This window comes from Haemorhous mexicanus, chromosome 23, assembly GCF_027477595.1.
Source record: "Haemorhous mexicanus isolate bHaeMex1 chromosome 23, bHaeMex1.pri, whole genome shotgun sequence".
NCBI classification, from domain to species: domain Eukaryota; kingdom Metazoa; phylum Chordata; class Aves; order Passeriformes; family Fringillidae; genus Haemorhous; species Haemorhous mexicanus.
The window spans coordinates 5108640-5132110 of record NC_082363.1 but is presented as its reverse complement, the minus strand read 5'-3'; the positions used below and the strand labels follow the sequence as shown (position 1 = coordinate 5132110).

General features: G+C 47.4%; 1 protein-coding gene across 3 annotated transcripts in view; it reads left to right on the top strand.

Annotated features, from left to right (window-relative positions):
- Window positions 1-23270, top strand: part of PRDM16 (PR/SET domain 16) — a 320553-nt gene extending 297283 nt beyond the window's left edge. For 2 of the 3 annotated variants that reach the window (XM_059866706.1, XM_059866705.1), the window contains exons 11-17: window positions 2664-2833; window positions 4783-4860; window positions 10333-10502; window positions 11338-11512; window positions 11997-12227; window positions 15041-15215; window positions 17744-23270. In XM_059866706.1, coding sequence (XP_059722689.1) covers window positions 2664-2833; window positions 4783-4860; window positions 10333-10502; window positions 11338-11512; window positions 11997-12227; window positions 15041-15215; window positions 17744-17878 — 1134 coding nt within the window. In that variant the 3' untranslated portion in view covers window positions 17879-23270. The remainder of the gene's footprint in view (window positions 1-2663; window positions 2834-4782; window positions 4861-10332; window positions 10503-11337; window positions 11513-11996; window positions 12228-15040; window positions 15216-17743) is intronic. The other variant, XM_059866707.1, reaches the window with a different exon arrangement.
- Window positions 23271-23471: the final 201 nt, after the last annotated feature.

Below are 23471 nucleotides of genomic sequence, written 5' to 3'. Positions count from 1 at the left end.
GCCGTTCCCATGCTGCAGTCAATCAGGTATTTCAGACACAGCAGAGGAACACGAGGCATTTGTTCCAGAATGTGGGAGACTTGTACCACCAGATCCCCTTCCAGTTTTATCACAGAATCTCCAGTATTAATATCCTGAGCTGGAAGGATCATCCAGTCCAACCTGTGCCCTGCCCAGGACACCCCAACAATCCCCCCCCTGTGTCTGAGAGCTCTGGCAGCCTTGAGACCATGACCATTCCCTGGATCCAGCACTGCTAAGAATTCTGGATCCTGGATCTTTTCCTAAGAAATCACATTTTCAGGGTTCCTGCTTCTGCTTTCTTCATTAGGACCAACGTTCCTGTGCCTGGTCAGTCAGAGTCACGTTCTAGCCAGGCTTTTCTCACTCCAAACACGAGTCTGGTCTCAGCCTTTTCCTCTGTGACTAATCCCCAGCTCTCTCAGAGTGCCCTCACTGGGATGTGATGAAGCCAGAAGATGTGATAAAAGCATTCAGGAGACGTTTCCTCTCTCAAAATTAATTTCAGGCAGCTCTTATTTCTTAGCCAGTCGTTGGCAGAAGTTCCTTTGCTCCCTGGGAGTTTCCTACATTGTCTATTCCAAATGAAACTCTGGACAACATAAATAACCAATGTAACTTTTTGATAACTTAATGGAAAGCCTTTCCTCACCTGTTAAGTTCCTTTTCTTCCCCCTTTCTGTTTTATTATAACCAGGCAGTTGTTCCCTAAATAGCAAAGTGCCTTTGCCACTGGAGAGGCCGTGGCCAGTGTTTAGAATTTTAAAACCAGCCTACGGCTCTCAAGCCAGCAAATATCTCTGACTAAGTGCCTAAAGAACAGGGCACAACAAAGGAGAGCTCCAGGTACCTCGGTGAAGGGCTGAGAGCTCTGCTCTGAAAGGTCCGGAGAGCTTTTTAACGTGATGGTTTTGTTGCATGACTGGCAGCTGGGGCAGAGCTGGTGCTGTAAATGATCAAGTAACCTTTTCAAGTGGCTGGTGCTAAGTATTACTTACTATTTATCATGGGCTGGGAGCCTCCAGCTAAGGGGCTGTGGATCTATTATCGAGAAATGGGGGTTACTACTCCTCTTTTTTTACAGCTTATGAATGCTTGTCAGCCCTCACAATGTCTTCGGGGGTGATTAAGACAACTTTTTTTTCATAGCCATATATTTTTAAACAATATCTTGGCTCTCTTCCCCCTCTGCCCCCCCCCCCCAATCCTTTTAAAGCCCAGTTTAATAAAGTGTAAACGTGCAAAAGGTCAGCCCTTCCTGTACAATCGAGCATCTCGGGGTGATGTATGGCTTCCTACTGCCTTCCGCTCCTCGCTGCCGCCCCGGCTGCCTCCGCCTGTCCCACTGATGTCAGCGCAGCCAGGAGGCAGCTTTATTGCTGCCTTGTTTGTTTTAGCCCTCTCTTCTGCCCCTGGTATCTCCAAAGTGCTCTCAGGAGTGCACGAAGCTGGACGTCCGAGGGGTCGGCGTCGTCCTCTGAGCCGCGCTGCTCTCTTGGACTTGGATTTCCTGTTGTGCTGCAATGAAAGTAAAAGTGCTGTTCTTTAGGCAGGATTTTTATGCAGATCCATTTTTTTTCCTTTTTTGCACATGGTCCAGCTTCATTCTTTCCTTTTCTGCTTTCTCCTTCTCCTGTATCTCCAGGGTTTTCCCTTTCTCCCTCTTTCTGGTGTGGTGTTTAATCTCATGTCTGTGAGAACAAGGCCAAGTCATACAAACTAAATCTGATCAAGCATCCAGGGACATTCTGCTTGGTGACCGAGCTCCAGGCCTGCATGCCAGCTGCTCCCACCCCAAAGGGATGTGAAGGTGTTGCCCCTCCTGACTGTAACTCACCCAGCCACGGCTCACATCCAGGGGTTTGGCTGGAGCTCCCTTTCAGTCCAGGAAATTCAGCCACCTCCCACCCATCCTTCCATCACCTTTAGGAGCTGCTGAACCTTTCCTACCCATAATTAAAATGTTGGCCTCTTCACCAGCAAGCTCCCTGTGGATTCACTCCATCCTGAGCCCAATCCTAACTCCTCCTCTTTTCCTCTTCACCCCTTCCACCTCTCCTCTCCTCTCTCAGCTCCCTGAGGAGCCTCACACATCCCTCCCACTTCACTCTCGCCAGAATTCTTCTGCTTTGGGCCCAAAACTTCCCTGCTCCCCCTCTCCTGGGCTTGTGTCCCTGCCTGCCCACCCACCCCTCACTGCCCTGTCCTTCCGAGCCCCCAGGATGTTGTAGGAGAAATCAGACCTCCCAAGACTTTGGTTTGGACTTGGGTATTGAGTTCTACCTCAGGCATCTGACCATGGTGTTTAGTTTCAGCGTTCTCCCAGTAAAAATGGATGTCTCAAGTGTATTCTGAGATAATTTTTGATCTGAAGTGCTGAAAGTGAGCACATGCACACTGCAGAAAGTGAACAAGTGCTCATTTCTGGCACCTAAATGCCTGGCTTTGCCAGTTGTGCCTTTCCTGCTTTCTCCATGACCAATGCACTACTCCAGTCCTTCCTGGCTGGATCCAGTGGCTCCATTTCCCACTGTGCCTCCAACTCCCAAGAGAGCCAACACCAGCAGGAGGCTTTGCCCAGCCAAAACCGTGCATCAGATCTTGCCCTTTTTCTGACAGGAGCTATCTCCTTGTCCTTGCAGATGTCAGCCATTGAGACGATGACAGAGAAACTGGAGAGCTTTGCAGCCATGAAGGCCGACTCTGGCTCGTCCCTGCAGCCCCTTCCCCACCACCCCTTCAACTTCCGATCGCCGCCGCCCACGCTCTCCGACCCCATCCTGCGCAAGGGCAAGGAGCGCTACACCTGCAGGTGAGCCAGGCATCCCACGGCATCCACACTGAGCCCCGGGGCATGGAAACACCCCGGGATGTGGGAATAGCCCAGGATGTGCCATCCCAGCTGGGCAGCTGCCCTGGGCACCAGCAGGGAGTGGAGCAGCTCCACACCGACATCTCCGCCAGGAGGGAAAACAAGGAGCGGTGGAATTAGAGCAGAGCTGGGATGACTAATTCCCTCTGAAATAGCTTGTTTTGTCTGGTAGGAAATCAGCATCTTCTGTTTGCTTTGTAATTTTTAATAACCTTGGGAGCAGATCTGGAGATTCTCAAGCAAACCCAGCTCCCCAGGCCAAGTCTCTGGCGTGCTGCAGCAAGCGCTGCCGTTCCCAATGCCAGTCCCAGCTATAGCCAACCTCAGCTATGGAAAAATGATTGAATTTTATAAAATGGCATGCAGGAAACAAATTTTCAAACTGTTCTATCCACAGAACTCGTCATGTACCCATCCAGCTCCAAGCTGGAGCAGATCAAGGGTATTTAATAATAAACCTCTGTCTGCTGTCACAGTTTTACCTCAAAGTTCTCATGGTGGCTCCTGCTGAGGGGATTTCTTGGGTGCAGAAAGTGGGTACAAACTTTGGCTGATGTGTCTCTTATGTTCAACTTTGCCACAAGAGCTGCAGGCTCAGATTTTAGTTGAGTATTTAGAAATTTGAGGTTTCTACTTACAAAAGGGACTAAACTTAAATTTTAGATGCACACTCACAAGTTAACATTTGGATTTTCATTGCTGGGGAACACTCACATTAACTGTTCATCTTCAGGACAGCTGAAGATCTCTGAAATAAGGAAAGTCTGTCATGGCTTCCTCCTACAATAGGAGCTGTTATTTCCCAATTAGTGTTTTTATTTATACCTTTTTGATTTTACTGTGACCTGGATTTATGGGGGAACACAATTCCTTCCTTTATTAATTTCCTACGGCTGCATTTCCTTGCTCTAAGCAGCTGCCAGCCTCCTAAGCCATAGCACTGCAGCCTTTATCCAGAGAAAATTCTGTGAATTCCAAGGATGAAAGAGCAGATTCTGTTTGATGAGCACATCAACAGGGCTATAAAGGAGATGCAGAAACATCTCAAGTGCCAATCTGCCCAGGCAGTGATAAAACCCTCTGTACCCTGATGCAGGAATGCTGTAGCCAGACCCTGTCTTCAAGTGCCTTGTCCACACTTCCTTTGAACACTTCCAGGGATAGTGATTCCACCACCTCCCTGGGTATCCCATTCCAACGTTTGACAAGCCTTTCTGTGAAAAAAAATCCCAAGTATCCAATCTAAGCCTCCTCTGGTGCAACTTGAGGCTGTTTCCTATTGTCCTGTCCCCCATTCTGTGGGAGCAGAACCCGACCCCACTGGGCTGCACCCTCCTGTCAGGGAGTTGTAGGAGTGGGAATGTTCTTCCTGAGCTTCCTTTTCTCCAGGCTGAGCCCTCCCAGCTCCCACAGCTGCTCCTGGTGCTCTGTAATCCTGTGACCCTGGGGTGGGAGATTTGTCCTCCCCATCAGGGATGAGCTCATGATGTGAGCACAAAAAGGGATTTTGGGAGTGGTGTCAGAATGAGGGGTGCACGTGGTGCTGTGGCATCTTTCACAGTTCTATTTCTCCAAAGTATCCATTCTTATTTTCAAGGCCATCCTTTGAAACTTGTCTCTAGCTCCATTTCTCTCTCAGCAATGTCTATCCCATCCCGTGGCATTTCCAAGTCAGCATTTCTTATCTCCAGGTTTGCACACTGTGGGAGCCTCCTGTCAGGCTTGGAGAATTCCCTACAAATCCATTGCCCACAGCATCCGTGGGCTCTCCTGATGGTTACCTTTGGTTCTCCTGATGGTTTCCTTTGGTTCTCCTGATGGTTTCCTTTGGTTCTCCTGATGGTTTCCTTTGGTTCACCTGATGGTTTCCTTTGGCTCTCCCTGTCCAGGTACTGTGGCAAGATCTTCCCACGCTCAGCCAACCTGACGAGGCATCTGCGGACACACACTGGGGAGCAGCCTTACAGGTGATGTTGTCCCCCATAAAAAACCCTTTCCCAAACACTCCTCACTCACCACTCTGGTATTTCCCCCCCTCCTCTATAAAGCTGTGCCAGCAGAATACCACAGGCCTGGAGCATTACACAGAGTGATTCATAGGGTTGTATATTATGTGTACCAGCCAAAAATAATCAGGCTTGGCAGCTCGAAGATAGACACTTAACTTATATTTAGATGTATGCTGGCAAATGAGGGCTCTGATTTGCAGTGTTGTTTCACACTCACGTTAACCATTCATCTCAAGGACAGCTGAAGGTGCTGAATGGCTCTGAAATTCAGGCTGGTTTGAAGGGCTTGCCAGGACCTTCACTGCTGGGGCTAGCTGGGTTGGTTTTTTTTTCTCTTCTTAATGCACATCAGAGGTGCCTGGAGTAGGGGATCAGAAAACAAAGGCTTGGGTTTGATTCCTGATGGTCACTGATTAAATTTTTTGGAGGGTTTTTTTTTTTTGGGGGGGGGGCTATGAAGTCACTCAAACTTCTACTTAAGAAGTCTAATTATGTATAAAGTAGGAATTAATAGCACATGAGCAGTGTGCCATTAATTCCTACTTTATACATAATATACACGAGGCAAATTCTTTTTATAAAGAGAAAATGCAACATGCAAAAACATGTCGATTTACCTGCCTTAAAACTGAATTTTGGAAGTGTCTGAGCTTAAATTATGGAGTTTAAAGGGAGAGCTGGGAGGGGGGATTCACACAGTCTCACATGTTTGTGAGTTTAAGATAGAAGGCTGAGCTATTTTCTGTTAGCTGGGGGCAAGGTAATGTGATTTTGATGCTTTAGTGTGCACAGGGACAGTGTCCCAGCCCAGTGGGTTCTGTGGCTCCTGCCCAAGTCAAAGTTTTAAATCTGAATAAAACTCACAAGAAAATACATGTAATAAGTGTGGCTAAGTATATAAATAACTATTTCTCATGGAAATCCTTCCCCCCTGCATTTTCTCCCAGCAAGTTGCAAGCAGTTTTAAAAAAAATGAGGGGAAAAAAGCCTTTTTTTGTTAGAATGAAGTCCAGAAATGAGCAAACCTGAAGGAATGATGAATCAAGAGCTTGCTGCAAATCCAGCCTTGTGTTTGCCATGATGTGAGGGAGTGTTTTGCAGGTTGTCAAACAATGGTAACAATTCCATTTCGTTTTGGGTAGCTGATATTGCAGCGTTTCATACACAGCCATAAGTTCACAACAAAGCAAATGGAGCACTTATTAAATAAAGAGAAACACAAATTTATGAGCAGCAAAAGGCCATGTGGTCAAACACATCACATTTTTATGCTCAGTTTAACCTAAGAATTGACTCTCCCACATTGTAATCCCCGCTACGCTGAGAATCACGTTTATTTTCCATCCAGCATTTTTAGTGCAGACATTAGGTAAATTAAAAATACACCACCACCACCCCCCAAAGCAGACATATATTTTGGATTATACCCCTGCTGTGATGTTTGGGGTTGTGTTATTTGATATGCCTGTGTGTTCCCTGTCCACTGCAACTCTCACTCCTGATTATTCCGAGATCCTTAGTTCAGTTTTCTTCCAAAAAAGGAGATTTGCAACTTAACAAAGGTTAGGAAAATAAAGATTTATTTGATCTGGTCTTCTCCCAGAAAATAGCCTGTGTGGGTTTTTTAGAGGTCTGACTCCTGGACAATGTTGCATTCTAACAGCACTCCGGAGAGCCAGGGCTGTGTTCACAGACGAGCTTTAATTATCATTGATTTGCTTTTCCTCTCAGAGAACTGAGATTTGCAGCTTTGGCAGCCAGACTTGTTTTGAAAGCTTGGTTTTTAAGTGCTGACTTCAGGCAGGTACAAAGAGGTTGCTGATTTCTCAGTGTTTTACTGTTGTCTTCTTTGCAACTTTGTTTTTGATTGTTTAATTTTTTTTTTTACCCTATAAAAATATTTTTATATATAATAATTTAAATATTAATCCAAATATTATTAATATGTTCTTAAAGACAACAGGCTAGAAAATAAGGTGGTTTGGGTTTGATTCCTGATGGCCACTGATTAAATATTTTGGAGGTTTTTTGGGGGGGCTATGAAGCCACTCAAACTTCTAATTAAGAAGTCTAATTATGTATAAAGTAGGAATTAATAGCACATGAGCAATAAAGAGGCAAATTCTTTTTATAAAGAGAAAATGCACCATGTTTTCTGAAGAGTGAGAAATACCTGGTGATGCACTTCCTAAAAATCAAATTATTTGAAAACACTCTGAGCCCCTGTGCCCTACAGTGAATTTCAGCATATTTCTTTCCACTCTTTTTATTTTTCTGCACCAAACCTGAAATTCTGGACTATGTATTTCAGAATTCAGAATAAAAAGGCCCTTGGAGGCCTTGTTTCCTGTTATCTGCATTAAGAGCCACAGCTGACATCTACCATGTCATTTAAATTGCACATAGTTCAATAAATATTGAAGATATTTCTCATTTTCTGGTATTTAAAACGCAGCTTGAGCTCACCCCTGCTAAAAATGCACTTGAGGCTGAGGAGTCACTCAGAGGGAAAATTGCCACCCATGTGTTTTTTTGTTTTTTCCTGCAATTCTGCCTCTCCAGCTCACCCTGATCAGTGCAAAGCCTCATGAGAGGGACTCGGGAAATCCTCCCCACATTCCCAGGGTTTGCTCCCTGCTTTGTCCCAGGTACCCGAGCTCCTGCAGCTCCCAGGATTTCCTGTCCAAGCTCCCCAGCTCCAGCCCTGTCCCTCCCTCCCACTTTGGATGTTTTCAGCCCTTTCAGCTGATAAGGGAGAAGCTTTGTCGGGCTGTTTGCAGAGCAAACACCGCTGCCTTTGAGTTTTATTCTCCTCCTCCCTCCCTGTTCACCCCTTTCCCTGAATTTCAGCTGGTTCCTCTGCCTGGGCCATTTATTTAGATTAAAACCAGCAGAGCTCCCAGCACTGACCCCTCTGGGACCACAAATAACGCCGGACATCTCCCTCATCCCTTTGCATTCCCTGCTCCTTGCCAGTGCCCCTCTGCTTCCTATTTTTTTAACAAGCTCTTTATCCCCCCCATTCCCGACTCTGCATCCACATAGCTCATGGTTAGGGCCAGGACCTGTCACAGGGAACTTTTCAAAGGCTTCCTGAACATCTAAATAAATGGATGTGGAGGAGGCCAGCTCGTTCCTTGCCTTGGTTTGCTTTTAAATGGCTGGAGCTGCTCCTGGCAGGGACAGCCAGGCTGGGAGCATGGGTTGTCCTGGTGCCCACTGTGCCAGGTATTCCCCGTGCCAGGCACTGGGACTCCCCAAAAAAGGGTTTTCTAGGAGCTGGTGAGGACAGGCAGGGAGAGAAAAGCCCTGGCATCATCAAGGATGAGAAGGGAGCTCCTGGTCTAAGCTGGATAAAACACTCATGAAAGTCTCATGGAATTGCAGGAATATTGGGATATTGGCAGGTTTGGATATTGCATTTTGCTGGAGTGCTGAACAGGAATCTGAGAGCAAATTCCTCAGTGCTGGAAATCCAGGTTTAACTCTCTGTACAGATTGTTCTTGATAAATCTCCGTGTGATTGTTCTTGCTGATGTTCAAATAACTTTGTGTTTTCTAGAGTTATTTGGGGTTTAAAAAAAAAGAAAAGGGAGAAACTAAATACTTTAGAAGTCTGGAAATGCTGTGGTTTAAAAGTTTTGCTCTCTGCCTTGCTTAATCCTAATAAAGGCCCATTATTTGAAATATCTTTATTCTTGTTGGAGATTTAGCAGTAGGAAATTCGGAGGTGGACATGGAATCCATAAACATTCAGCAAGAGAGAGTGTTTCATAAATGTATCCTGGCTTTTTCCAAAAATAATATCGATTTATTTTTAGAGACCGAATAAAAATCCCAGCTGGAGCACATCTGGAAATGGGGTGTGTGTGTTTCACAGCAGGGATCTTTTCCACTCCACTGTTGTGTCTGTAGGGAAGAATCCCATGTCCTTAGTGTCCAGGGACATCCAGCTCCATCCTTGAGTGAGGCAGGCATGGGGTGAGTCCATGCACATCAGGAGCTGCTGATACTCCCAAAATCTCCATCTCCGTGTCCTGGAGTGCTGGGGGGGCTCTGGCACAGGCTGCTCCATCCCTGGGAGTGTCCAAGGCCAGGTTGGACAGAGCTTGGAGCACCCTGGGACAGTGGAAGTTGTCCCTGCCCATGGCAGGGGTGGCACTGGAGGGGGTTTAGAGTCCCAAAACCATTCTGGAATTCCAGGATTCCCATGGAAGAGTAGCTCAGCTCCGTGGGGCAGATGTTGCTGTGGGTTAGAGGAGCTCAGAGTGGATTTATTCTGGATTAAATCCAGAATCTGGAGCCTGCTGGAATGGATTTATTCTGGGATTACAAGGGCTCGGGAAGAGCTGGAATTTTGGAAGCATCCAGGATTTGCGGAGCTCTGTGGCAGAGGCAGATTCTGCTGCTCGTGGGTTTTGGAAGCAGAGCCGTGGGGGAGCAGCTTTGCCGAGGCACAAGTGACGTGTTTAAAGGGAGATGGAACGAGGGATTCGGGCAGGAATGAGGTTTTCAGGAGTTTTAGACCCAAACCCTCCACCGCAGCTCGGAGCTGCCACCTTGAGTCCATCAGCGGCTCCCGCTCTGCGCTGGGAGCTGGGAGCCCTCACACCACCACCCCGAGCAATTCCCATTTATTTGGAGGGAATCTCAACCCAAAAAAAGGGGCGTGGTGGCTTTGAAGAAGCCCCCAGCCCATCTGCCGTGGGTCCTGCAGAGAGTGAGCTGAGAGGGAACATCTCTTCACTCAGCAGCGCCCCTGAACATCCTGGCTTGGCTCCTTGCCTTCCAGCTTTTCATCACAGAGCAGATATTCACTCCAAGGAGTAAATCTTACCCTGTTTGGAAAGGATGGTGGATTTCTTAGGAGCTGTTTTGCTATAAGAACAGTTATAATTACCTTTAAAGCCATGCTGTAATCCCTGCATGTCCAGTACCACAAGGAATTTCACAAATAAAGCCAGAATTTTCTGTGTCCAGCTAACTGTCATGCAGGGATTTGCCAGTTAATAACTATTTTATACATTTCACCTCCCTTCTTTCTTCTTCTGTCTTCCTTTTCCTCCCTCCTCAGCCATATTTCACCTGATTCCTCTCAAAAAAAGTGGAAGGAATAAATCCACCTCTCTCAATTCCTACCCCCATGCATGGAAAAGTAATTATTTTGTTTCAAACTCTTATTTGTTTGGGCCACTCACTTCCTAATTAATCCTAATCCTTTCTTTGTGCTCCTTGAGTAACAATAATATCAGATTTGTCTGGGATGATGAATGCTTTGTGCTTCCTCCAGCACAATCTTTACTCCTGGCTAAAGATTTATAGACCAGCATTTCCTGGGGTTTTGATAATCAGATTTTTCTCTTTCTTTTTTTTGGGGGGGGGGTTTTTTGGTTTTTTTCTCACGTTGCACCCTTTGCTGTTGTTTTCCAGGTGTAAATACTGTGACAGGTCATTCAGCATTTCCTCCAACCTGCAGAGGCACGTCAGGAACATCCACAACAAGGAGAAGCCATTCAAGTGCCACCTGTGCAACAGGTGCTTCGGGCAGCAGACCAACCTCGACAGGCACCTGAAGAAGCACGAGCACGAGAACGTTCCAGGTAAGAAAACACCTGGGCACCACTGGAGAGAGGAGACTCCACGGTCCTGGTCCTTGTGGAGCCTCCCTGGAATGCACTGTCCCCCAGAGGATGAGTTTGTAGGGTAGTTTGTAGAGTTTTTTTGGAAGTTCAGGAGGATAAATAGGTTTTGACATAAAAAAATGAAAGGAAGGAATTGCTGTGAAGTGATTTCCCAGCATGGGTAAAAACATTATGGAAAAGTTGTAGGCAAACAGCTCTGCCCTGGTTGTTAAATTGTGTGTACTGTCCATAAATGCTAAATATCACCTGTACTTTGGTCTGGAAAACACAATCTTCCTCTGGGACCTTTGCTAGAACATTCCAGGTAGGAAACACTCTGGGGATCTCTGGAAAGAGGAGACTCCAGGCCCTTGGGAAGCCTCCCTGGAATGCACTGTCCCCCAAAGGATGAGTTTGTAGGGTTGTTTGTAGGGTTTTCTTGGAAGTTCAAGACAAATAGGATTTGTTTTAACATAAAAAAAGTGAAAGGAAGGAATTGCTGTGATGAAGCCAAGTGATTTCCCAGAATGAGTAAAAATATTATGGAAAAGTTGTAGGTAAAACCAGCTTTGCCCTGGTTGTTAAATTGTGTGTACTGTCCATAAATGCTAAATATCACCTGTACTTTGGTCTGGAAAACACAATCTTCTCTGGGATCTTTGCTCCATGACTTTCCTCTTGAGTATTAAACCATCAGTATAAAGTGAGAGGGCTGTTGAGAACATTCTTACTTCATGTTTCTCCATAACCCTGGCCTTGCCAGCACCTGATGGAGTCTCCTGTTGTCTCTCCTGTTGTTGCTCCTGCCCCACAGTGAGCCAGCACTCCGGAGTCATCACCAACCACCTCGGGACCAGCGCCTCCTCCCCCAACTCGGAATCAGACAACCATGCACTTTTAGATGAAAAAGAGGATTCCTATTTCTCAGAAATCAGAAATTTTATTGCCAACAGCGAGATGAATCAAGCGTCAGCTTTAGCAGATAAAAGGTAGGCAAGGAAATAAAATTATCTGCTGACAGGACTGGCATGGACAACAGAGTAATAAAGAGGGAATTCAGGCTGGCTGGAAGAAGCTTCCTCCTGCTCTTTGCTCAAATGGACAGAGCCCAGAGAAGGAGGAAGGCTTCTTGTCCCATGAATGTTAATTTTAAGAGATGAAAAACCAGCATTTAAATCAATTTTTGTAGTTCAAAAAGCCTTGGGGTTGGTGCATTCTCAACATGCTCATTGGCCCTTGGGAACAGTGAAGGGTGATTTTTAAATGCCTGAAGCATATTGGCTTTCTTCTTTGTACCATTTGAAATAATATGTACATGTGTATAAATGTGTCTCTGTGTTCATATCTGTATATAACATTATCAAATTCTTGCATCCCAGTGGAAATACACGACTTAAACATTTGCCTTTTTTTTTTTTTCCCTTCTCTTTCTTCTTCTTCTTCTCCTCCCTGCCCTTCAACCAAACATTTCAGGCCAGAAATCCAGGATATTGATGGCAATTCCCAGTGCCACGGACTGGCAAACGAGAAGACAGAAGATGTGGACGATGAGGACGAAGAACTGGAAGAGGAAGATGATGACAGCCTGACTGGGAAGTCCCAGGACGAGACAGCGTCGCCCACGGCGGAGCCCCGGGGAGCGTTCGAGGATGAGGAGGATGAGGAGCCCACGTCTCTCACCATGAGCTTTGACCACACCCGAAGGTGAGGGGGCCATTCCTGAGGGGCTCAGCCCCCTGCCCGTGTCTGTGGTGCATCATGAGTGCTGTGGGTTTGTTCTCCAAGCCATGCCATGCCTCTGGTTGGATCCAAACCTTCACTCCAGATTTCATTTCATCATTCTGGGGGGAGACACGAGACAAGTGGACTGCAAGGAGAGGCTGGAATGATATCCAAGGCTTGAGGAGTCTAAACAGGAGAACAGACACAAAACCCAGAGTTTTCAGGGTATCACAGCTCATCAGATGTCATTTCTCTCCAAAAGTCTGTTTTGGGCAAGGGAAGAGGAATCTGGAGGAGAACAGACACAAAACCCAGAGTTTTCAGGGTACCACAGCTCAGCAGATGTCATTTTTATCTCCAGAACTCTGGTCAGGGCAAGGGAAGAGGCATCTGGGCAACACCTTTGGTGCTGCTGTGGCCCTTTGAGTCAGAGCAAAATGTTCTTGGAGCTCTGGCAAAAAGGGGCTTCTGTCCCTCTGCCCTGCCCAGGTGAGACCCCACCTGCAGAGCTGCCTCCAGCCCTGGGGTTCCAGCACAGGCAGGACATGGAGCTGCTGCAGAGAGTCCAGAGGAGGCCCCAGGATAATCAGAGGGATGGAGCAGCTCTGCTGGCAGGAAAGGCTGAGGGAGCTGGGATTGGTCAGCCTGGAGGAGAAAAGGCACCAAGGTGACCTTCCAGTGCCTGAAGGAAGCTGCTGGAAATATGAAGGGAGAACTCTTCCCAAGGGCCTGGAGTGACAGAGCAGGGAGAATGGATTTACACTGAAAGAGGAGAGATATAGGTCTGATCTTCAAGGAAAATCCTTCCCTGTGAGGGTGGGGAAGCCCTGGCACAGGGTGCCCAGAGAAGCTGTGGCTGCCCCTGGATCCCTGGAAGAGCCCATGGCCAGGCTGGACAGGGCTTGGAGCACCCTGGGACAGCCCATAGCAGAGGATAAAATGAGATGATCTTTAAGGTCCCTCCCAACCCAAACCAGATCCCACTGTTCTGTAAAAACTGAAGGATTTTTCCCCCAAGATCAAGCCATGTCTGAACACCTTCAAAATGAAAGATTGTTGCACACAGCAGAGGCTCAGCTCTCTTTCTGCTGCAGCTTGCCCCAGATTCTGGGGGTACTCCCAGCACAAGCCACACAACACCAAGTGATGCCTTCCCCAGCTTGAAAAGCACCACTGGTTTTGGTGCAGAGCTGCCACCAAAGGCTAATTAATTACTTTATTATATACTATATTATTCTATATTATATTACATTATATTACATTACATCTAAACTGAATCTGCCAAGCACTCCAAGTGCACAGCATCTCGTGACTGTCAGCCCACAGTCCCAACACACACCAGGATCCAATTGGTCAGGGAATCAAAACACTCACACCAGAATCCAATTATCAATTCCCTTCAGGTAAACAATCTTCCACGATGCATTCCACTTGTGAACAAACACAGGAGCAGCAATTGAGATAAGAATTGTTTTTCCTTTTTCTGAGGTTCAGAGAATTTGAATCCCAGAAATATTCTTGGGAAGTCGTGCCTTGCTTTTCTCTGTGAAGAGAAATGTGGTGACACAAACCTCAGGCAGAACCTGCTGCTTGTTGCTTTCCACTTTGAGGCAATTCTGGCATTTTGGGGTCCCCCTGACCTGGCTAATGTGGGTGCCCAAGACAGAGCAGTCCAATTAAGCATGACCTGTCTGGGCCCCTCAGGTAGGCTCCAGAGCTGCAGGCTACCTTAGCAAGCTCAGCCCTTAGTGAGATCTGCTCTTCAGTGATAATCAGCTCATTTTTAATTCAGCTCTTCAGCTTGCTTTGGGCAGACACAGGGAGAGAGAGGAGAAAGCTGTGTGAGGTTCCACAGGAGCATCTTCTGCAAAGGTCTCAGGGACAGCTCTTCTGCTGAGCTGGGCAAAAGTAGCTCTTTATATACCCTTTATATAGGATTTAGGAGTTATATAGGATATAGGGGTATAGGAGTTATATAGGATATAGGGGTATAGGAGTTATGTAGGGTATAGGAGTTATGTAGGGTATAGGAGTTATATAGGATTTAGGAGTTATATAGGGTATAGGAGTTATATAGGATTTAGGAGTTATATAGGGTAGAGGAGTTATATAGGATTTAGGAGTTATATAGGGTAGAGGAGTTATATAGGGTATAGCAGTTATATAGGATGTAGGCATATAGGAGTTATAGAGAATATAGGAGTTATATAGGGTATAGGAGTATAGGAGTTGTATAGGACTTATATAGAGTATAGGAGTTATATAGGGTATAGCAGTTATATAAGGTATAGGAGTTGTATAGGAGTATAGGAGTTATATAGGATATAGGGTATAGGAGTTATTTAGAGTATAGGATTTATATAGGGTATAGGAGTATATCTTTATAAACCCTTTATATAGGGTATAGGAGTTATATAGGGTATAGGAGTATATTTTTAGATACCCTTTAGATAGAGTACAGGATTTTTAGGAATTGTCTGATAGTAGGGGTCGAGGGGAATGTGACCTGTAGTCATACAGAGAGATAAGCAAGGGTCTGAAGGTGGAAAAAGGGATTTCTTAGGTCCAGTCATGACATGGCATTTCCCATCTTAGGCTGCTGACTGCCAGGGAGGCATTGCAGGCCCTTGCCTGCCACACCACTTCCTCCTCACTCCTCCCCATCCCATGCCGTGTCCGTGTCCGTCTGTCCATCCCTTCACGCATGTGGCTGGTGAGCCCCCGTGGGTGGTGCATGCAGGCTGTGGGCCAGACGAGCTAACACAGGTCACCCCTTCCCCTGGTCATTGGTACAGGTGTGTTGAGGAGGACGAAGCCGGCCTGTTAGATTTGGAGCAGATGCCGAATTTTGGGAAGGGGCTGGATCTCCGCAAAGCGGCCGAGGAAGCGTTTGAAGTTAAAGATGTGTTTAATTCCACCTTAGACTCTGAGGCAATAAAACAGACTCTGTACAGGCAGGCTAAAAACCAGGTGGGTATATCCAGAACGTTTTCCTAGCTTGCCACCAGCGTGTACAGCAGGATTAGGGAGCAGCTGGCCTCCTCCAACCAAGGGTTATTTTCCCTTTCCAGTGGGTTATTTTCCTCTTCCAGAAGGTTATTCCCCCTTTCCAGTGGGTTATTTTCCCCTTCCAGAAGGTTATTCCCCCTTTCCATCAGGAATTCTAGGACACACATGAATGTGTCTTGTTGCGACTAAATGGAAATAGAGGAGGAAGGGAGTGGGCATCACCTTTGGATGGATTTATCTCAGCCTGTGCAGTGAGAATGGAGCTGTACAGGAAGAGAGAGGCATTTGTGTGTTTTTATCTGTCTGTATAAATGTTTTTATAACTCCTTATTTATTTATACTTTGGGGTGGCTCTTCTGGAGGTAACCACTGAGGTTTGGTCTGCAGAAACAGCAACAAAGTGCCCTTGGGTTTGATTAAAACAGGTGTGAAAGACAAGAATATATCCAGGACTTGCAACCCAGCATGTCTAGAGGGAATCCTTGTTTATATCCTTGATTTCTAAAAGTAAACCAGAAAATGGAAATGAAAAATCCCAACCCTGTGAGCCAGACCAGTTTAAACTCACCAAAAACCATCAGAATGGCATCTCAGAATCACTGGAGCTCTGAGAGAAATCTAAAGGTTTGGGGCAGGTCTGTGTGTGCTTTCTGATTTTCATTAGCCACAATACCCAGTCTGGGTTTATGGAGTTGATCTCTTGATCCCTCCACGAGGATTCTCACAAAAGAACTGTTCAGTGAAGTTACCTCAGGAGGCTGGGCTGGAGAGAGGACACAGCCCCTGCTGGGGGATGAGTACAGCTCTCACCTCAGGGGCCCTTTCTGACCCTAAAGCAACAGAATTTATCCCAAAATCTATTTCAAATGCCCAGCAGAGCAGTAGGTTAGTGTAGCCACCACGCAGAACATGATTTTTGAATTAGCATAATCCAAAACTTGGGAAATGTTTTTTCCTCCTTCATAGAGGGTGCCAGTAGTGAGGCTGGGGAGGGGCTGCTGGAAGACAGTGCTCAGCATTTTTTGGGGTAACACCCATTTAAACACAAGCCACTTGCCTGACTCTCCCCTGTGTCCTGTCACTAACATCCCAAATGCACTAACTCTTTGGGAGCAGCTTGCTCTTTTCCAATGTACCACCCTGGTACAGCCTGTGCTTGGATGGGAGAAGGTATTTTTGATTTTTGACTCTGTTTTACACTGGAATCACAATAAGCAACTTAGATAATTTGACCCATCTTTTGGCAGGTAATATAAAACCTTGGTGTGAGCAGCACAGCACTCCTTTGGCTTAGCTTTAAGCAATTTTAGAAGTGTGTGTGTCCACAAAACCCAAAAACTGTACTTCTTCCCTAGGCCACAGAGGTGGGGAGGGTGGGGACTGTGTCCTCCTCGTTTTCAGGCCATGGGTGACAGTGACATTGGTTTTCCCCTCTGCTGTATGAGGTGATATCTGCCTGAGCCCTCACATCACTCGTGTGGGCTGAGAAAGGGCACAGAGAGGTGGGTGAGGCAAATCTTGTGTCCTGGTGGAGGGAGAGCAGCCAGGTTCCAAGGAACCAGCAGTTTGTTAGAGGACAAACAAATCTCACTGCATTTCTCTCACCAGACACCTTCAAGGGTTTCACTGCAGCAATAAACCCACCCTGAGCACACTGGTCATGCCAAAGAGAATTCCACATCCCTAAATATCCACGCTGGCATCACTAGAGGGCCATGCCAGGCAGGATGAGCAGCTGCTCACCACTTCCCACTGGGCACTGCTGCCCCATTGCCCAGCCTCACTGATCTCTGGGGATGTGGTTTTTTATTAACAAGCCCCAGCAGCAGCTGCTTTCCCCTGGGAGCAGAGCCTGGAATCATGTGGAGGTTTGTGATTGAGCACAGGCAGTGCAGGATGGGTTCAGTCCTGTGAAAATCAGTGGGAATGGTGGTCTCTCCTGACTGTCCCTATAAACCAAGACAAATCTGGGTTTTTTGAGAGGTGGGTGCCATCCCAGAGTGTGGATGTGAGTTGAGCCCAGCACAGAGGATGCTGCTGGCCCAGGTGGGCAGGGTTGGGTGGTGCTGTGTTTTACACAGCGTTCCTCCATCCTGTGTGCCCTTGCATCCTTCTCTCCCCCAGGCTTATGCAGGGCACTGCTGCCCAGCCCAGCCTCACTGATCTCTGGGGATGTGGTTTTTTAATAACAAACCCCAGTTAAAGCTGCTTTCCCCTGGGAGCAGAGCCTGGAATCATGTGGAGGTTTGTGACTGAGCACAGGCAGTGCAGGATGGGTTCAGTCCTGTGAAAACCAGTGGGAATGATGCTCTGACTCTCCCTATAAACCAAGACAAATCTGGGTTTTTTTGAGAGGTGGATGGATGTGAGTTGAGCCCAGCCCAGAGGATGCTGCTGGCCCAGGTGGGCAGGGTTGGGTGGTGCTGTGTTTTACACAGGGTTCCTCCACGCTGTGTTCTCATCACGCCCTTGCACCCCTCTCTCCCCAGGCTTATGCAATGATGCTGTCCCTGTCTGAGAACGCTCCCCTCCACACGTCCTCCCAGAACTCTCTGGGGGCTTGGCTGGACATGGCAGGAGCAGCTTCAGAGTCGGGGACCTTTAACCCCATCAACCACCTCTGAGAGGTCCACAAGGCACTGGCCAGAGCCCAGGTGAGGCAGTGGTGGTGCTGCAGCCATCCCAGCAAAATCCCAGCGAGCAGAAGATGGATGAGAGGGCCTCAGGGAGTCGTCTGGACTTTGGGCTGAGAAGGAAACCTGTCACATCTGACCTACACGTCCTGCATTTTTATCTCTCTAGAGTTTTCCTTTCTAATTTATCACAATGAACCTCTCCCAAACTGGATAGCCCTGAAGCAGCCCCAGGATTTCACAGCCTGTAGGAACAGCATGAGCAAGACACGAATTGCAACAGTGCAATCAAAGATTGGCCCTTCCAACCTTCCAAACCAGTGCCACTGAGCCAGCACAGCCTGAGCAGGAATGACAGCTTGGAACCACAGGGCAGCATTTCCTTCTTTTCCAGCTGAATGGTGAAGCACCAAGGAATGAGAGCCAGGTGTGACCTGTCCCTGGTGCAACTGTGACACAGCCACTGGAGTTTTGACAGAGAAAGACAAATTCAACCCAGTTAAATGACCCCCCCAAAGAATTCTGCACTCCCACAGAAACACCATCCAGTCCTTTGCTCCCAGCAAACACTGGCACAGTGCAAAGCTCCTCCAAGGTGAGGCCATGTTGCCTGCAGTCATCGTGAGCCACATGCAGCTCCCAGGCTGCAACAGTGCTGAGGCTGGGCTGACAGATGTGTCACATGGACATGGATGTGCCCCGAGCAAGGCTGGGAGAGCTCCCTGCCCCTCCTGGTTCCTGTGAGGCCAGCACGGGCTGGGAGTGCCTGGGACAGAGCCAGGCTGGTGGAGCTCCTGGAAATGCTTGGATTTGCCCGAGCAGAGAGGTCACAGGGCAAAGCCTTCCCTGGTTGTGCATAAGGAAATGTGTGCTGGGCAAACCCAGGGCAGCTCAGACACGTCTGCTCATGTGTCAGGGTTTCAGGGTGACATCACCCTGTGCTGGTGGTATCTGTGGCACAGATCTCTGATTCACACCGTTGTTTTGGCCTGGTTTTTCCCTCTGTGCCACCTGCTGCTGCTTGGCCTGTAATTTAAGTAGAAAGATGAACATTTCTGTGCTCCAGCAGCCTGAAGGGTGCAGAGCACAGAGATAAGAATCCAGCTGTCTCTCTGACTCTAAAACTTCTCATAGAGATTTTATGAGTGATTTCCAATCACTTCCAAACCTCATCTTGTCTACTGATACACAGCAGCCTCCACAAATCCTGTGGGCTTTGTGCTGTTCTCCACTGCAATTCCCATCTGCTGTTGGAGCAGGGAATTTGGAGTTGACATTCCTTTTTGGAATGGTTAGGAAAGCCATGGAAAAGGGCAGATGGAGGGTTCTAAGCCAGTCTAGTGTGGGAAGCCTCATTCCAGCAGGCCAAAACAACGGAACCAGCTCCCTGAGCAAAGCAGAGTCAGAGCTGGGTGTGACATCTTTGCAAGTCAGCTTTGCACCCAGGAGCACACGTGAGGCTGATTTTGGGGAGCCTCAGAGTGCCCCAAAGGAAAGCATCCAGGGTGGCTTTGGTACAGAGGGAACAAAAGGTAAATTAGCAGTGTGTTTTCCCAAGAAAATTCACCCTCCCCTTTTTGGTTTTCCACAACATCCTGTGAAAGTGCCCAAGGCTCTGAGAGCACCAGGCGGTGTGAGCGAGCTGCTTCACGTATTTGCACAAAGCTCCTGGGTAGGAGAGCCAACTCTGCTGGGGGAATCCTGGCTCTGTGGAGGAGAGGGACAGCCCTGTCCCATCCCATCCCATCCCCATCCCATCCCATCCCCATCCCCATCCCCATCCCCATCCCCATCCCATCCCATCCCATCCCATCCCCATCCCCACAGGCTGCAGCACAGCCCTGCCCAGGCACTTGGCCTTTAAATTATTCCCACAGGGGCCAACTGAAAATAATAAAAGAATTGTTTCTTTTCCTGATGGAATTTATTTTAATCTGTATAGAACTTGTCATTTTGGGCTAATTCCTTTCTTATTTTATTTCTTCCTTAACAGTATTTTTTTTACATTAGCTATCGTTCTTGTGAAGAAATCCTGTTAACATGAGTGTGTAGTGAAGGACCAAAATGGTGCTGCTGAGGTTGGATGCTGGGTGAGCAGGGAGCAGGAAGATTTTGTCCATGTGCCAAATGAGCCCAGTCAGTGCTGCCAGTGGTGCTGCTCCTCTCCAGACAATCATCCCTCAGCTCCCCTTTGCCTTGCCAGGCTCCCTCCTGGGCCATTAGAGGAAGGTTCCAGTGGTTGGGAGCAGCACAGGAGGAGGAGGAGGCCAGTGGAGATGCTCTGCCTCGATGGCCTTGCTCCAGGAGAACATAGGAACAACCTTAAACTTGGGGATGGATCCATCCTGTCCCATTCCAGCTGCAGCTCCAGGACTCCTGGCAGCTGCTCAGAGCAAACCACGCGTCTGAGCATCTCTCTGCCGTGCTGGAACAGGACCTGTGGGCAGCAGTGAGGGTTTGTGTGCTCTGACCATGGTTTGTTCACCCTTGAAGAAACCTCAGGGCAGGTCAGCATTGCACTCCACAGCACAGGGAGGTGTCAGAGCAGCCGAGGGAGTGGCACTGAGCTGGACCCCAAAATGTGGGCCAATACTAAGGAATGCAAGTGTTACTGTGGGGATTTATTCGGGGTATTTATGGTTTCTCCATCCCACTCTTAGCCCTGCTGCCTGTTGTGTCATTTCTCCAGAAGCAGTTGGTCAGGTCCTTGCTCTGACTGAGCTCACACTGTCACTGTCCCCCTCCCCAGGCTCATCCTGGCTCTCCATGGATCTCCTGAGGGCCCCTGGCCAAGGAGGTATTATCCAGCCAGGTATTATCCAGCCAGGGATTGAGGACATTAAAAATAGAGGGTTTAAAATAATGATTTTTTTTTTCATATTTCCCAATTCAGTTTCTCCCCCTTTTCTCTAGCTTGTGTTGTAGGATCTCCTGACTCCTCTAATGTAGCACTGATTACAAGTTTCAGTTTTTCTCATTAAGAAAAAGAAACAGGAAGCCTCACTGAACTTCTGTTAACCTCTACCTTTCATTGGATTGCACTTGGGACATGCTGCAGCTCACAGCAGGTGTGGAGGTTCCATTTTGCTGCTTTAGCAGAGAATCTCACCTTTTCAAGGCTGCTTCCTGAGAGGTTTGTGTCCAGGATGTTCTGCTAGCAGAGCACTGCTGGCTTCCCAGTGCTGGGGAAGCTCTGGGAGCTTTGGTGAGACATGGAGCTGTGGTGTCCAGCCCCACGGACACGCTGGGATCCAGGACAGGTGAGGGTGGCAGGGATGGGAAGTGGCTGTGGTGTGTCCAGTAGCCAGGGCACTGCTCCAGGTGTGGTTTAAACCCAGAGCTTTGTGTAGGATCTATTTATTTAAAGTATTTTCACAGCTGCAACAGCACAGAGAGGAGGAGAAGCCCTGGGGATTTTTGGAGTGGTCAGGTGGGGCTGGGGGCTGTGCAGGGCTGAGGAGTTGGTGCTCTGTGAAGGGCCCTCACTTTGGCCAGGGCTGGACTTTCCTGCCTGAGCTGGCCAGGGAGGAGGATGTGGGTCTCGTGTCTGTGCATTCCCTGCTTCCCACTAGCTCAGAGCTGGAGGCTGGTCCTGCTGTGATCACTGTGGCTGGTGCAGCCAGCTGGGAGCTCTCCAGTGGGATGAGCTGAGGTTGTCCCACAGGATGTGCTGAGGTGCCAGGTCCTGCAGGACACGTTGAGGCACCCAGTTCTCCCACTGGTTCGCTGGGTTCTTCCCAGGGATGTTCTCTCTGGTGCTCAGGCTGCTCTGGGTGCCTTTCCAAGGTGTCCCAGGCCAGCAGGCCATGCCTCGCCAGGCACCACGGGGACATCAATGTGTGGGACCCCAAACCCAAAGGGGGCTGAGCAAACACCAGCAGGTGTGCTCGGCTGATTCCAGGACAAACACCCTGCTGGGCTCCTGTCCTCCCTCACACAGCCAGAGGAAGCTTTTTCCCCCTCCCCAATCAGCACTTAGGCCCTCAGTGGCTGCCCTTGGGAGCAGCTCCTCGCTGCTGTGGTGCACACGGAGCCTTTTGGAAGCACTTGCACAATGAGGTGAACGAGTTTGGCGCTGAGCATCGAAGCACTGGATCGTGAGCCCCCCGTGCCCCCCGGCCAGGCCAATCTGCTGAATTCCCACTCGGTTTTTACGTGCTGTACTGTGTGTGTGTGTGTGTGTGGTGGGAGGCGGGGGACCCTGCCCCTTTTTGGGGGGATCCTGACCCTTGGGGACAGCGCTGTCCCCAAGGGCAGGAGCGGCGTCGCTCGGGTCAGTGCTGGCAACACAAGGGCAAAAGCCTCTGCTCCTCGCTGGTGGTCAGTAGTGTTCTCACAAAGCCATGAAACTTCTCCGTAGTGTTGAGTGAAACTGTGACTAAAACGTTCTTGAATGATTCCGAGGTTCTTTTTTTCTCTTTCTTCTGTCATTAATTCTTATTACCACTTTGGAAGAAGAAATTTAAAAATAAAATTTAAAAAAAAACATTTAAAAAAATTAAAAAAAAAAAAAAAAAAAGAACGAAAAAGAAAAAAAAGGCAGCTTTGATTTTCCAAATGTGCAATTCACATGTGAACAAAGTAATTCTGAAAGTAATTCTCAGTGTATTTTACATTCTCATTGCTCTCTTCAAAGCAAGAGATGTTTTGCCCTGATGTCATTTCCAGCCTGCAGAAGATGTAATTTAAAACATATATATATTGTGCTTGCAAGAATCATAAATCTGTGCATCCTATGTCATTCCTTTTCCCATTGTTACAATACAGATATGATTTAGGTTGGATTTTTTTTTCCTTTAGACCTGTATAGTGTTTTTTTAAATCAATTGTAAATGTCTGGTTTTCATATAATGTTTAAAAAACATTGAGAAAGAGGATGGTGCTTGTTCCATATCATTCTTGATTGTATATTGCTTCTGTTATGTTTATAAGTAAACTGTGCATGACTTGTGTTTAGCAGTCATTATTGTGTCCGTTTGTGAAATTTTTATTAAAAAGAAAAAATTCCGTAGATGCACTTATTGTATATGTGATTAGATTTTGCGTCCGAGGCTCGAAGCCTTGAACTGCCAAGGAAGAAAGAAAAAGTGTTGGCAGTTATTAATTAATATGGAATCGCTTTGTTGGGAGCATAATGAAATAAAAGATATGAAGTGTAGAAAATAATTAAAAAAAAAAAGGCAATTTTACAAATTTCATTTTGATGCTTGTGATAAAAGACAAATGTACTTGTGTAGAGAAATTCCTTTAAAATAATGAATAGAAAAAGCTGATTTTGAGGTTAATGCTGTAGAATAGGAATGTATACCAAATGTAATCTTTCCAATGCTACAATGAATTTATACATGAGATTGATATGCAATAAACCTGTGTGCTTTTATAAGCAGTGGTCCCGTGAGCTTCTTTTCATGGAATAACCATGGAGAACGTCCCCAGTCATGGGACATTGGTGTGTCACTGTCTGGCTTTGCTGCTCTGTGGTACCTCTGGGGTCTGATGTTGTGTGTGTGTGTGGTTTCTAATATTCAAAAGAGCTTCAAAAATTAAATGATGGCCACCCCACTTGCTGCTGAGGTCAGAATCA